Raw genomic sequence first — 15,525 nt, forward strand, 5'->3', positions numbered from 1 at the left:
AAAGCACCTGCCGGACGGAGATGTCCAAGCTTGGGCAAGAGCACTTGCCAGATAACACACCCCCGCAGAGCAGGGACTGGTCCCTTTGCCTCTGTGGAGGAGCTCTGCCGCTCAGTGGCCACAGGACCCGGTGATGTGGTCAGATAGCCCCCTGGGTGTACTGCTGTGTGAGACCCTCTACTGGTCTATATGACGAGGGGAAACACCACGTACCCACTTGGGATGGAGCACCTGGCACAGAGCAGATGCTGAGCTGTCGGGCAATGATTAAGTCACGTACTCTACCTCGTAGGTCTGGTCTAGAGGTCACGGTGGACAGCCTAAGTAGTATCTGGGTGGCATACCCAGTGATGGCCATGTTCCTTTCCGTGAGAGGCACCAAAGGACCGTTCTGGGACCTGATGCCTCACTCCCAGCGGCAGCAGGCCTCCCAGCTCCCCACACGATCTGCCACCCTGGCACTGGTCCCGACCTACCTCCGGTCTCTACTTTTGCTGACTTTGGGTCAATACGTTCTCTGGATTTTGATGGTTGACACAAAGCCAGTCTCCTCGTGTCCGTCTCTCTCTCTCTTTTTTTAAGAGTTTATTCATCTATTTGTCAGAGAGAGAGCATGTGCGAGCACAGGCAGGCGGAACAGCAGGCAGGAGAAGCAGGCTCCCTGCTGAGCAGAGAGCCTGACTCGGGGCTCGATCCCAGGACCCAGGGATCATGACCTGAGATGAAGGCAGACGCTTAACCGACTGAGCCACCCAGGCACCCCTCGTGTCCATCTCTCGAAGCACCAAGCATACACCCTTCCAGCCCTCCTCACCTTTCTAGACCTCAGTACATTTCCTTTCAGCTCTCTCCTCTCAAGACTAAAGATACGAGTGCCAGAGACGGGAAGGCCTTAATGGTTGATTGCCCCAACCCTTGTATTTTCCCTCCCACTTTTAATTAGGGAAAGATTAAAAAAAATACATAAAATATAGACAAAAATCAAGCATCACCCACACACGCAATGCCCGGCTCCAGTGAACGATCAACTCATGGCCGATCCTGTCTCATCCATGAAACCCCACCCCCAGCTTCCCTCTCTCACCGTCACTATCAGCCTTCATCTTACAGAAGTGGGAACAGGGTTATACCAAGGAACAGTGACTTGTCTGGGCCCCCCCCTGCTGGGAGCAGGGGGCCAGAATTCAGGCCCTGGCTGTGCCTGCCCTCCCCCCCCCCCACTGCTATAGCCACACTCCACCTGTGCTAGCATTAATTTAAAATTTTCTCTAACGGTCCCACTTTTCTGCCTAAATACATTTGTTTAAAATGGAAACTGTATACCTTCCTGTAAATGGGAAATAAATATCATTTGTCACGAATGGAAAGTATCACTAAACGTGACACAGAGAAAACAATGTCATTAAGTAGAAACTCCTGCCAGCCCGAGGCTCTGAACTCAAGGCCGGCTCGCTTTCTCTCCTGAACACGGAGGCTGGCAGGCGTTAGACCCCCCGGTACCAACTCGGACCTTCTCTGATCTGGTGCAATCAGGAGGATTCAGAGTTAAAAATCCACGTAGTCTTCTCACAAGGTGATTTACCGTTTCATCAGTGCCCCCCCCACCCCATTTCAACATCTCTGACGGGTACTATCAGCCGGCTGGCAGTCATGACGTACTTGTCACATCCACGTGCTCCGACCTGCTCATAGCTGGTCCTACTGTCCTCACTGCACACAACAATGCACACTGGAGTCCCGCGGGGGTCAGTCTACATGCCATTTAAACGTCTTAGAAAAGATGGGCAGCAACAGGACAAGATGTTGCTATAGACCCTAGGTCCTCAATTCTGGATATTCTCACAAAGCAACAAACAAGTGTCTTATGAGACTAAAGAAGGGAAGAGACCCACAAGCCAGTGAAGCCGTGTTCTGGTCTGTTCCCAGGGACCGTCTGTCCCCCGCTCGACAAGGAGACTCCAGGCAGGAGAAGTTGCCAGCCCCCTTGGAATAGAGGAAAGATGTTTCAGAGCAATGAAAGGCCAGTGGGACCGACTCCTGTGTCACACAGGAGTCTCACGAAGGCCTGTGCCGCGGTTTAACTGGCAGCATGTTTTTCGTAGTGGCTCATGGTGCCTCTCACGAGGGTAATAGCTTGAATGTGACGACCATGGTATTTAGTCTGCAATCACTGGCTGTAGGGAAATGTTCTTGCTGCCTCCCATCACACCTCCCCAGATTGGGCACGGGACGCATGCCCATCTCTTGGAACGGGGGTTCTCAGACTGGGGTCCACAGCGGGGGGGGGGGCTTTTAACAATCAGAATCCTGGACCCCACCCCCGGAGCATCTTCTTCGTTTGGTCTGGGGCAGGGCCTGAGGCTCTGTGTTTTTAATTAGCCCCCATGATGCTGTGGCTGCTGGACCACACCTTGAGCATAACGGTCCTATCCTTTTCCCCCTCACTAAATCCCCTTTGTCCTCAGTTCCTTTAAGCCTGGTGGGGGTAGGTGGGGAGGGTCCGAGTGGTGCCAGAACCCAGGTAGGAACCACCCATTCTTTTGGACATCTCAAGAAGGCAGTGCCTCTCTGGCATCTTCACTGCAGAGAGAACATCTGAAGCATCGGCTGGGCCAGGAAAGCTCTAGGAAACTCTCCCTTCCTTCAAGACCTTCACCAGGTCAACGCTTCTTCATATAAACAGGTTACAGCTTTCAGTGTTGGGGTCAAGGCTCTGCGTGAACTCAGCAGACTGGGCTGGCATCTGTCCACGGTAATACTTAGGACAAAACATGGGGCAAACAAGCCAGGCGTCCCTCTCATGCCTGCTTACACGTGTTCTAGCTGGTAACACGGGCAGATTCCTTTCCCTTTGGTACGTATGCGTGTTACTGCTTTAGCAGAAAGAAACATCGGTGTGCTTTTTTCCTCAAAAAGAACAATCCATTTTTCAAACTGCAAAGACGTCTTTGAAATGGAGTATTTGCCAACACTGTCCTCTCTCCTAAAAGCAAGAAGCAAGGAAATGTGTCCTCAGAAAGAACGATTTTTAAACACAGACATTACTAAGTGGATTTCTCTTCAAAAGGCCCAGATCCACTCACACGTTCACTCAACTGAGTGTGGAAGGTGCTTTAAGAAACAGGAGACAAAGCCGTGTCCGGGGTACAAAAACTTTACTGCTTATAAAAGAAAAAAATAAGTTACAAAACAAAACAAAACACCCAGCATGACAATATGTATGAACATGGGCTCATTCAAATGATAATGGCTCGTGAAAATGACTTAGAACCCAGACCCAGGAGGATGAGTTTGCCAGCGTTGCTACCGTACAAGGAAGAGCATGCGTGCTGCATCACTTTCTTATTCTGAGTTCGAAGGTCTTCTCTGTCTTCCATAAGCCAGTTACAGTGTATAGTCAGTGCCATCACCACGAGATGGAGTCCGCTCTGCAGTTAGGGACGACACGTGCTTTATGAACGGGGCAGAGTGGCGGTATCGTGTCTGGGTGCTGAGGACAGGTCTGAGCTATCCACCCGACTGAGGGCTTGTCTGGGAAGGTGCTGGGCGGGGCCCACAGGCCGGGCCGGGCCTGGGGTGGGTCACTGCCGGCAGGTGTCGTGGAAGGCTTCGAGCGTTCGGAAATCCCTCCACGTCGGGGGAAGGCCATCTTGTAGAAACTTCCCGCAGCGCTGGCACGGGGCCTGGAACAGCTTTATGTAACTTCTTAACCAGGTCTAAAAAGAGAAGTGAGGAGAGAAACAAAAGGAATGGGACCCGGGTGCTTCCAATGTCATCCTTCCTGTCAAGCCTAATGATCTCGAGGCCAGAGAACTCAAGTTGGCCGGGGCCCAAAAGATGGCCTGCGATTTCACAGAGCACTGCATGCAGAATCCACAAGGTCACAATGCTGCTGATTTTCAATTCTGTCACTCCCCCAGTCCCCCAACCCCCAACTGAGGGAGTTTTTAAAACAGAAAGTCCTGCTTTCCGGGGCAGGAAGTGCTCCCGGAGGAGTGGCCGCGTACCAGCGCACAGCCTGGGGCTCGGGGCCGCACAGAACCACGTTTCACTCCTATGTCCCACATCTCCTGAATAGGCGCATCGATCCTCGCCTTGTTCCCTACCGAGGAGCGGGCACGGACCCGTGCGGAGGAAGACTTCGCATCGATGACAAAGCTCGAACTCTCACTGAGGTCAACATGCTTTCTTTCTAATTTGATTTCAGAGGTCATCACTCACTGTCACAACGTGGCCCAACGCACCTGGGGGAGGGCGGGGACAACCTGGTGCCTCCAAATAACATAATAAGTGGCAAATACACACTTGAGTGGTTCAGAGTGCAGAGTTCTCTCGGGCATCATACATAAGGATGAGACTCCCATAACTCAATTCTCAAACTCAAGGAGATTCGCGACCAAAAACAACAACAAAAAAATCCCAACCCAAACCCCACAACAACAGGCAAGCAAGTTAAGCAAGTTCTGTGACAGGGGCACATGAATCTCATCATTTAATGTCCTCCTGAATTACGTCGATAAAAGAAAATTGTTCTTTGAAGAGGTAGGTCGAGTTTATTGATACAAATCCTTCCATCTCCATCACAGCTGCCTTCGTGGTGGCAGACTGGCCCATCGATACCATCCCCCTTCCAAAGGCCAGGTGTTTGAGGTTTTGGCAATAAACGTGAGGAAGTCGATGGACCATTCAGCTAAACTATTTATCCTTCAGTGCTGATCAAATTCAAATCCTCCCCAAATCCCAGAGTCGGTTACCAAAGGGAAACTGGGCACGACAACATGTTAGGTTAAAAAGCAAGACTCTGTATCTGTCCAAAAACGAACAGCTTGCCGAAGACTGTCAGCTGACTCGTCCTCTTGACACACGAAAGAGCCCCTCACGTGCGGCTCTGCCGAGTGCCCGGGTTCGCTCGCTCGCCCGCCCTCCCAGGACCACGAAGCCGATCAATAAGTCGGGTTTGTGTTTTCCAAGAAATGAACTGCAGGTTCTCGAAGAAGCTCACTTGCTGAGGCCAACCGTGATGGGGTGAAGCGGATAAGCGCTACTCCACCTGGCTGTCAACGCTGATTTGGGCTTGCTAACAGGTAGGTCTTCCGAGTAGGTCTCTAACTGGCAGCCTTCCTAGCGTGAACTGGAAGGGGAGTTTTAGTCGCTGTGCAAGATGGAGCCGACCGAGGGGAGAGCGTGAACCATGGCCACACGATGCTGAAACCCACAGCTGCCAGTTCTGCCAGGCAGGATCCAGCCGAGCTGGCCGGTGGCCCTGCGCAGGCCAAATGCTGGTCACATGACAGATTTGGGCAGAGGTGTGCCGAGGAACCAGCCCCTGGGGTGGCGGCGGGTCCTGACTTGCAGCGCTTGCTGATTTCTGTGGCGCAAACATGCTGATTCAATTTCAAGCTATTTGAATAACCAGGATGCAAAATTCCCAACATTTCACAAGAGCTGGCAGGGCTGACTCCAACACGCCAGTGCAATGGCTGGCTGGCTGTTTTGGGGTCACTCCCCATCTTGAGCTCCAACTCTGAAAACATACGTATCTTGGGGGGCACTGCAAGATTTGTCTTAGTCATTGCTACCTGCCCAGCGCCAAGCACAGGGCCTGGCATAGATTAGGAGCTCAATAAATATCTATTGACTAAATCAATGTGGGAAACTGTTGGGAGATCACTTCTGCAACCACCATTTGTTCAGCATGACAGAAAACACCAGTTAATGAAGTGGGAAACGGTTTCTCATAAATCCCTTCCCGGTTGAAAGAAAGCATCAGCTGCGTGCTGGCCCATCTCCTGCTGGGGGGCCCCCACGGTCCCAAACTGCAGCAGCGACCTTCTGAGCTGCCTGCTCTTACCTGGAGGGGCCAAGCTTTCCAAAGCAGACTTGGCTCCTAAGGCCACTTACCATGAAGGACCTGACCACGACGTCGGGCATCTGGGGCAGCTGATAGTGGAGCAGGGCAGTGGTGGCGTGGTCTGTCACCTGGAACCAAGGACAACGACTGGAGTTAGAGGCCACTCCAAACCAGCACAGAGAAAACAAAACCAATGCATCTCCTTCTCTGATAAGCCAATCTGCTTCTGAACGTCTCTGGGAGGAAAGGGCATCTAAAATAAATTCTCAAGTATGGAAATTAGTTAGCAAGGTTGGGGGCAGGGTCAGGGGAGGAGGAGTGTTGTGCGCAGAGAGGACGCCAAGTATTCAGGCCTGGAGTTAGGAGGAGTGAGTTCCAGCAACTGGAAACCCAGGTGGGGGGCAGCACCTGGGAGGAGGGACATGGCCCGAGGCCAGCGGAGAGGGAAAGACGGGCAGACCACAGAGGTTTCTTAGCCAAGCCTCCACAGGGTAACACTGCATGGATGCAAAGAAGTTTGCACCTGTCCACGCTGGACTTCATTGTCACATTGGAACACTGTCCCTGGCAGGGGAACTGGTCTTTCTGCTTCCTGTAATTCTCACTCTGTCGCAGTTTGCAGTCATAGAGATTTTATGATTCTGACACCCAGAATCTGATAATTTCTGATGATCTTTCCCTTGGGTCTCACAGTTCCTATTACCCTTTTGAGGAGCCTTGCCACTCAAAGTGTGGTCTTCTCTCTGAAAGTTGAGGCCTATCTTCAGCATCCTGGTGGGCCACACCCACTGTTCCCAAACTCCAAGGAGAGGCGTTACCAGCAGAGCCGAGGGCAAGACCACTTTAGGCCTACTAGAGGCAACCGGTGACCAGACAGAACGCGCACTGGGCTTAAGCCCCCAACTACTTAATCTCTCTGGGTCTCAATGTCCCTTCTGAAAAACAAAGGAGTAATCTAAGATCCCTTGTAGTTCTGAAATCTGACACCACAAATTGCTAATGCCTGCCATCAATCAGCAAATTAACAGATGATACCTAATCTGACAGTTGTGCTCAAACTCATGGTTTAGCTGGCTGTCTTCACGGGGATTCTTGTCATTATAAATGTTGTAGTTAAAAAACAAAACGAAACACACACCCAGGTAAAATGTTCAACTCTGGGCAGGAGTAAACACGGGTCTACCTGATACAGACGTCCCCAGCTTCTAGCTGTCCCCGGACACCATGTGATGCGGCAATGGACCTAAGCATTAGGGGGGCAAAGCAATCAGGTGGAAGGAACCTGGAGGGGCTGCTCGGGCTCCACACGGTGAGTTGCAAATGACCCAGAAGTCAGTCGAGCTGTGTCCACACCCCAGATCAGAGAGGTCATACCCCGAAGAGTGAGGACACGGGCTCCCTCGCTTATAGAACACGAGCCTCACTTTCCCTAAATAAACGGCCATGCATGGGAAGCACCAGCCTGTCTCCCCTCCTTCTGCTCCTCCCGCTTCTGGAGTGCACTCCTTCCCTGCTGGACTTCCGTGGCCTGCCTGGTGGCTGGTGAATCCACAAGACGAGTAGCTCTGTGGGGACAGGAATCATGCCCATCTCATTCATGCTACATCCCCAAGGCCGAGAACATCACCTGGCATCTAGCAGGTGCTCAATATGTATTTGTCAAATCAAGAAATAAACTTCAAAATGCCCACTCACCAAAGGCCACATACCAGGAACACGTGCACTGGCTTTCTTGAAAACACAGCTATAGGTCGCATATCCAACATTGCTGAGAAATTGTTACCCAAGTGACTTTCAAGATAAGTGGTACTTATCCTTTCAAGTGCAGACTGTTTTTATTTTAAGCATTTCTGACAGACAGCTTTCTAAAATGAGCAATGCTTTTTTTTTTTTTTTAAACAGTAGTAATGATAACTTGGCAAAATGGTGGGTGGTGATCGGTGGGGTGAAATTATGGCTATAAAACACAGCAAAGCAAACTGAGCCCCGCAGCCCCTGAGCTTGGAGGCCGCTTCCTCCCCACCCAGACCCATTGCTAAATAAAACCACCCATGCAAGTGCCATTTTGTGGGAAATTTATGAAAGAAAGAGTTTCTGGAGAATTCTTTCACCAGCCCCTGCTATTTATTTTACAGTGCTTCTAACAAGCCCTGCCCCCCACGTCAGTGCTGTCATAGCGGGGAAGCCAGGCTAGCTGCTTGCCGGTGGCCCGCTGTCCCCTAGTTATGGGTGTGCTCCTTTCCCCAGACGTGGAGAGCTCATCTCTAGTCCTAGGAGTCCCCTGGGACGAGCCTAGATCCGTTCACTTCAGTAGCCTGAGCCCGTGTCCTGGGGCCGGATTCCCCAGTCACACTGGCTGCCCAGAGGCCACCGCCCAGGCTGGACTGCTTTGTTTGGCTGCATGTTTTCTTTGCTTTTCTTTGTAGAATTTTTAGGAAACATTTTATATGACCAACATATACAATTCAGCGGCAAACTGAATGTTAACTGAGATGGAGACTTCCAGAGGTTGGGAAGGTGGCTAGGTCACACAGCTGGGGAGGGGCAGTGGGTGTTTGAGGCCAGAGACTGCAAGGCCCACTCCTGGACCACCCCTCCCAATAGGAACCCCCAGCCCGCAACGCGGGTTCTGAAAAAGGCACAGGCCCCAGAGGCCCGGGCATCGCCGGCTGCGTGTCCCAGCCCAGTGAAGTCCTGGGCGCGCCAGAGGCCTGACAAGAAGCCCAGGTCAGGAGATGTGCAAATGGGGCTGCCGGACAGCTGGCCACTCGAGAACAGGACAACTGAACAAACCGGAAAATGGCCTTCGGGTCCTGCTCCAAATCCACCACAGTGCTGTTTTGGCCTCTGGCTCTGGAGAGGGCACCTAATTAGTTTCTCTATTAGTACGTTGGCAATCCGGTCAAATTTGGCCACTTTTTCACAAGGTCCAGCATAAACTACTCCCTTAAATTGCCAAACGGTGGCAGTTTTTTCTCGTGCTGCTATGATCATTTAATTTCCCCACTTTCCCATCACTAATGACATCTTAATAGAAGGAAGCCAAGCTGACAGATTGGTTACATTTTCTCTCCCTTCCTCACAAACTCCTCCACTACTGGTTTTGGGGTTCCTGTGGCCAAACTCCAAAGCACCAGGCTTAGGCATGGCTACAGAGTGTGGGAAAAATTCACCTACGATGATCTTCCTTTCTGTCAAAGCACTCCACCTTCACTGTTTTCCTGTTTGACACTTTTCAATAACAAAGTCGTTTTTTTGTTTTGGTTTGGTTTTTGCTCAGCATCCAAGATGTTGAAAAAAAACAACAGGCCTGGGGCAACAAAAACATTTTGCTATTAACTAATTTAATTTAAATCTACTCTGTGCCAGCCCAGCCGAGGCTCGGGCCCCACCATAATGGCCCCACTGTAAGGTACAGCTCCTAAGATTCCACTGGGAGATCAAAGCCACCCTGCAGCTGAGAAGGGCACTAATGCTTCCCGGGAGGGGAGGCCATTCATCCCTCCAGTGAGTGCAGGTTAGGAAAGCGCCTGAGAACAGATCAAAGCAGACTTTGAGCCTGTGGCAAGGGAGGGAGGAGCAGAGAAAGTAACAATAGACCAAGGAGACAGGGGACTCTGCAAAGAAGAGCAGAGGGGAAGTGACACCAGGTAAGCAGCGAGGGAGGGCCGGGAGAAGTTTGGGCACAGAGGGACAGGGCCACTCAGAAAGCAGTGGGGAGGGGGCCAGGCAGACTCAGTTGGTAGAGCATGCAACTCTTGATCTTGGGGTCCTGAGTTTGAGCCCCACATTGGGGGCAGAGCTTACTTAAAAACAAAAAACACCCCAAAAGCAGTGAGCAGACAGTCACACAGGGGCTTTGCCGAGAGCTGTCTCTTTTCACCTCCAGGCAAGGAACGCTGCAGAGGCTCTGGTTCAGTCTGGGGTGCACTCCCCCCCTCTAGCTCATGGCCATGCCGCTGGTGAGTTCCTCTGAGTAGGGTGACATTCCCATGGCCCATCACAGATCCGAGGGGCTTCATCAGTCTCACCTGCAGCTTCCTCCTCCCCCTCTACCAACCAGGTCTTCCAAATTCTGTCCCAGCTCACACCGTGGAGAAGGTCTTCGTGCACCCAAATTGGCAGGGAACTAAGCTCCGGGGGAGAAAGGAATCTTTCAAGAGCCCTTGAAACAGCTGCCAGTCAACACACTGGTGACGGAGATGCCAGTCCCAACAAGTCTCCCAAAGCTCCCCCACCATATTGTGTGCAAGGAGCTCCTGACGTCTTCAGCCCAAGTGAGAAGGTGCTTGGGAGATCACGAGTTACGTTAGCCAAAGCCAGAGCAGAGCTGCCTGCATTAAGAGCCGCAGCCCCTCGCGAGGTGGTCCACGCCGCACAGCGTGGGAGGAGTCGGGGCTTGCGAGCCAGACGCACGGGCCTCAGTGCTGTTACTTAAGCCGCATGACCTTGGACAAGGATTCAATGTGCCAACGCAGGGAAAGCACTTGAACAGCAGCACCCACCCCCCTGAGGGGTCTTCCTCTCTTTCTCTAGCCTAATCCTCACGACCGCCGCGGGAGGGCGCTGTGACGAGCCTGTCTGTTACCCAGAGAGGAAGGGTAACGGGGAGGTTAAGTGACTGCCCACTCAAGCAGCTCCAGAGCAGCGCAGCAGGAGCCTGAGCCCGGACAGAGGCCGCAGGGGTGCGGAGAGACGGCACACCCAGGCCACCTCCACCCTAGAAGGGAATGGCCCCCAGGACTCTTAGGGAGGCAGGACTCGGCTCTTGCACTCACACGGCTCTCCCTCTGCCTCTTGCCTGCTGCCACACACCAGGCAGCCATCCCAACGGGGCCTGACACAGGTGGGCCCTCAAGAAGGTCTCTGGATTGAGTCTCCCTGCCATGCAGAATGAAGGGGGACACCAGGCAAACAAGAGCTGGCAGCGGTCAGGGTGCACACATGTTAATTAAGGGAAATCCAAAGTTCGCTGCTAAAGAATAAAGGGGGGGGTGCTAAAGAGAAGGGGAATCCTCTGTTACATTTTGGCATGTCAAGTCCAAATTCTTCTTCCCACTGGTGGCCTCTGGCCAGTGGCGGGGCGGAGAGAACGGGGTAGGGCCGGCAAGGCTACTTTCTGCTGAAGGTCAGCCCCGCAGAGCCCGGGTTTCATGGTGACCACAAAGACCCTGCTCTTTATCTGTCGGGGAAGAGCAAAGGACAAACGGAAAGGGCCAGCGAGACCCAGGGAGGGGCAAAAACTCTCAATATACTATCATTCCTCAGCAGCTTACTCTTCGAAAAAGACAGTCTGTGGTACCAATCTTCCTCGACTTACGATGGGATGACATCCCGATATACCCACCGTTAAGTTGAAAATACATTTAATACATGTTTTCACCTGGCCTACCTTACACGGGTTCTGAGCACTCACACTCGCCTACAGCTGGGCAAAATCATCCTACACAAAGCCTATCTTGTAATAAAATGCAGAGTATCTTATGTAACGTACTGAATACTGTACCGAACAGCACAGAGCGGTCGTCAGTGGAGGGGTCGGTTGCCCTCAGGAGTGCGGGGCGGACTGAGGGCTGCAGGGCTGCCTAGCATTCAGAGAGGATCACACCACTCGCTCATCGCTAGCTTAAGATCCAAACTCAAGCTCTGAAGTACTGTTTCTACTGAATGTGTGTTGCTTTCGTACCATTCCGAGATCGAAAAATCCTAAGTTGAACCACTGTAAGTCAGGGACCAGCTGTACTGAGTTACTTGGTGGCCCTGGGCCCGTCCTCAGGGATTCCGGGGCTCGCCAAGGGTGTAGGCGTCCCCCTACCTATGCGCGGGCCTCCAGGCCAGTGTGGAGCGCTCGCAGAGCAGCAGACGTGAGGTGGTGCCGAGGGCTCCATCCCTCAGCTTTTAAAAGGGAGTCTAGGCTGGGGGCCAGGATGTATGTGGTTAGAAAGCTCCCCAAGGTGACCGTGACGTCAGCAGCATTAGGGACTACAGATGAACAGGCCGCTGTGGGCTACTGCCTGCTTCCTACCGGCAGGGCGAGGGCTGTGGCCAGTGGGCGCTGGGCCGGCCCTGGGCTCTGGCAGTGACGCGCCGCTCTTCCTACTGCGATGGGCTGATGGCACGGAGCCAAGCGTTTGCCAGCACACAGCTCATGAGGCCCAAGGCTCATAAGCCAGCAGAGCTGAGGCTTCTATTAAAAGTGTGTCCCACAAGATTAATAGGGAAAGTGAAGTACCCAAGTGTTTAGGAGTTGCTTATTTAAAAGAGAAGCCTGGTAGAGACCCAGATTCTGGCTTCCCTCCAGCCAATACCTGCTTCTACAGACTCCAAAGAGAACATTCTCTCTGGCCTACATTAACATAACCAAAGGCAGCATGCTGGGAAAGGTGATGTGGAGCTGTCAGGAGACAGGGTACAGTCCTGGATTCATCACTAATTATCTGGGTGACCTTGGCCGCATCAATCTCCCTGCTGGCCCTGGTAAAGGAGCATGAGGCAGGGATCACTGGCACCCCTGGGTCTAGGTTTTCAGTGGACGCTGCTGCAGGGCCTGGCTGCACACCCTGGGGGTATATCTGTGCGGAGCTCCACCCTCAGGCCAACCAGCAATGACATTAAAGCTCTTTGTTCTAATAAAAAGGACCAGCCGATCTGTCCCACTCCAGGAACCCACCAGCTGCCCTGATGTGACCGTCTATCCCCCCACCTAATCCTCTGCGTCTGGGCCAGTAACAAAGAGCTTGGAGAAGAACCCAGCTCAGAACCAGGGACACTGTCCGTGCAGCATGGCTCTTGGTGCTAGAAGCCTCCTCCCATCTTGACGGGCTTCAAAGAGACTGGAGCACAAACCAAACATTTGCCACTTGGTTGTACACGTGCTGCAAGTCAGAGAACAAAGATGACCTTTCGTTCACTGGAGGTACTCGAATGCTCCATAAGGAGATCGGCCCAAGAGTTTGGGGTGGCTACTCAGGTTTCTGCCAAGGACAGACCCACCCTTAAGGGGAGGGGCACTGGGAACGTCTCGGAATGAGAACATTGTGTGTGGGTCCAGGAGTCAAAGATGTGAACTTCGTGTGTTAAATGTTTAAAGAGACCGTAATCCCTGCCAGCAACACTGCTCCGAGGAGGAGCACTGGCTTTATGAAGAATATTTAAAATAGTCCCAGAAGTACTCATTCCATGAAAAGAGAAGCCATCATTATTTCAAAATGCGAATGCTGTTAAGTCATTCCTGAAAGTGCTGGGGGGAGCGGCTGGGGGCAATGGGCAACAGAGCAGGGAAGCGCTTCTCAAACCGGGATAAAAGTACAGTAGAGTGGAAGCAGGCGGTTTCGTTTTTATTATGCGGCCCAAGTCTCTAATCTGCACCCCAGATTTGTATGCCGTGGGCTTACCAGCCTGGAGGCCTGAGGAGGAAGCATCGCAGTCCGGGGGGACCAGGGATTACTTAGACAGGATCAATACCTCCCTCTCTGCTCGATGAAGGGGCCATCAGCATGGGCTTTGAAGGGCTTCTAACCATCCCCTGGCACCAGGCAGTGCTGCTGGGGGTGAGAGCAGAGGCAGGGCTGTCCGGGTGGGAACTGGACAGGAGATGATGGACCCTGCTGCTCCCTCTTGCTGGAAAAGTGGCCAGTTTCGAGATCAAGCTCTGTCTGAGAACGGTGACAGCTTGTCTGTAAAGTACTGAATAGAGCCTGTGACACATGCCAGGAACTCCTTAAAGGAGTTTTTTGTTTGGTTTGGGGGTTTCACTCCAATCTCTTTAAAGTTGCAGCCAAGATGCCACGGACTCCCTGCAGCGAAGCCTGGATCTGAGTGCGGGCCGGTTCCAGACCGGCCTCCAGGGGCAAAGCGAAGACAACCACTGCCCCTGCTCCCACACCCAGCACCTGCAGGGAACTGGGAAACACCACGAAAGGCGTGTGAGGGCCTGGGTGAGCCGGGTCCCAGCTTGGTCTCCCTCAGCCGCATGACACGCTCCCACACCGCCAGCGGCTCCAAGGATTCCTCCTCCCAAACCTGCTCTCCCGCCTGCTCTGTGCTCAGCGTGGGATGCTCCTCCCTGAAGCCCTTCTGCCCCTTGGCCTGCACCCCCAGCAGCACCTGTGGAAACTCTAGCCTGGCGCTTGCCTGACCATGACAGGAGCCCCGTCTCACCCCCGGCCGTGCTCTCGGCAAGGATGTGGCCACGCAGGGCTCGTGTATCCTCCATGGGCCTAGCTCAGGGCATCCACGGAGAGGAGAGTGCTCAGAAAGGTGGCTCTGCACGGGGGCCACTCACCGACGTGACCCCGAATGAATGAGATAAGGTGGGATTCTACTGATTTACTTTTGGCCAGTGGTGTTAGGGGAGCACCGTGAAAGGGGGTATGGGAGTGGGAAAAGCTGAGGTCACGGGGCACGGTGGGGAGAAGGGCCTCGGTGAACAGGGAAACCCCAGGGTGGCCACAACGGATCTCTCCAGAGTCCTGACCAGCCTCATTCTGCCAAAGCCCTTGTGCGGGGCTCAGAGGAGCTGCACACAAAAGGTCCTTGACATTTCCCAGGATTAAGGGATTAAAGCTCTTCATTTAGATGAACAAAAAAAGTTCAACGCTTTCCAGATGGTAAAATGCCAGATTCTGTTGCTGGCTGCCAGCAAAGTCCAAGCCCCAAAGATACCTGAACTGTTCTGTACCCATTTGGTGTGATGTTATTTTCTGCAGGAACAGCCTTGTAGTTAGAGAAACACATCCAGAGACATCTGGGCTCCCAAGAAAATCCAGACAATCCCACCTACTTCCCTACCAAAGCCAAGGCAACTGCAGGGGAAAGAACCCGGTGTGCAGAGCAGGGAGGGAGCCCTGCCCGTGAGGCGGCCCTGCCACCACCATGCCCGCTGCCTTCTGCCCAGGCGCTGCCGGGCGGGGCAAACAGGGTGTCAGGGCGGAACACATCGCTCTCGGGCGCCTTCTGGGGATCACCAGAGGTGCCACGAGCCCTCTCACGACGCGAGGGAACGTTCCAGGTCCTGGGACTGTGATTCCGTATCAGCAGGTCAGGGCACTGCTGGGTGGTTGTAATTCTAGGTGCCTTATTCCCCGTGTGGCTCACTTTCTGACCAGAGAGGAGGTCCTCTGCCTGGAGAAAAAGAAAGACGGACGTTGCTTCGGTGCGAGGGTGTGAGGCTGTTGTGGCAGAACACCTAACGTAAAGCAGGCCACACATGCATACCTGGCCACGGATTCTGAGTTCATGCCCCTTCCCCTGTCACGCACTGAGTGCTTCCTGTAGGCAACCCCAGCGCCCGGCACTTCACACGGAACCCTCACGGTACGCACCCCACGAGGCAGGTTCTACTATCTCCCCTTTTTGTGGCCAGGGGACCTGAAGCACGGAGAGAGTCCACATCCCCAGCTGGCCAGTCCACACACGGCCGGGCTGGACGCACATCCAGGCCCATCTGACTCCAGAACCTGAGTCTCCACATCTGTGTCCGCTGTGAAGAGGAGATAGTGAAGACAAGAGGAGATGTGAGGAGTGGTCATCTAGGCGAGAGACTGGTGGGAGGAGGAGAGCTTCCTCAAGAGAGGAGAGTGGTCACTGCCGACAAGCACTTGCAAGAAGTCGGGTGAGCCACTGACTGGAAGTTCACCTCACACTTTAGGCCTGTGGACTCAACCTCACCCCAT

At 53.2% G+C, this 15,525-nt stretch overlaps 1 protein-coding gene across 1 annotated transcript in view; it reads right to left on the reverse strand.

Moving 5' to 3' along the window:
* Positions 1-3,141: 3,141 nt before the first annotated feature.
* Positions 3,142-15,525, reverse strand: part of MED27 (mediator complex subunit 27) — a 197,084-nt gene continuing 184,700 nt past the window's right edge. Inside the window, exons 7-8 of the mRNA XM_008698681.2 lie at positions 5,902-5,979; positions 3,142-3,716 (exon numbers count right to left, since the gene is read on the reverse strand). Of these exons, the coding sequence (XP_008696903.1) occupies positions 3,582-3,716; positions 5,902-5,979 (213 nt within the window). The 3' untranslated portion in view covers positions 3,142-3,581. The remainder of the gene's footprint in view (positions 3,717-5,901; positions 5,980-15,525) is intronic.

The sequence above is a fragment of the Ursus maritimus genome, unplaced genomic scaffold (genome assembly GCF_017311325.1).
Source record: "Ursus maritimus isolate PB19 unplaced genomic scaffold, ASM1731132v1 scaffold_17, whole genome shotgun sequence".
NCBI lineage: Eukaryota > Metazoa > Chordata > Mammalia > Carnivora > Ursidae > Ursus > Ursus maritimus.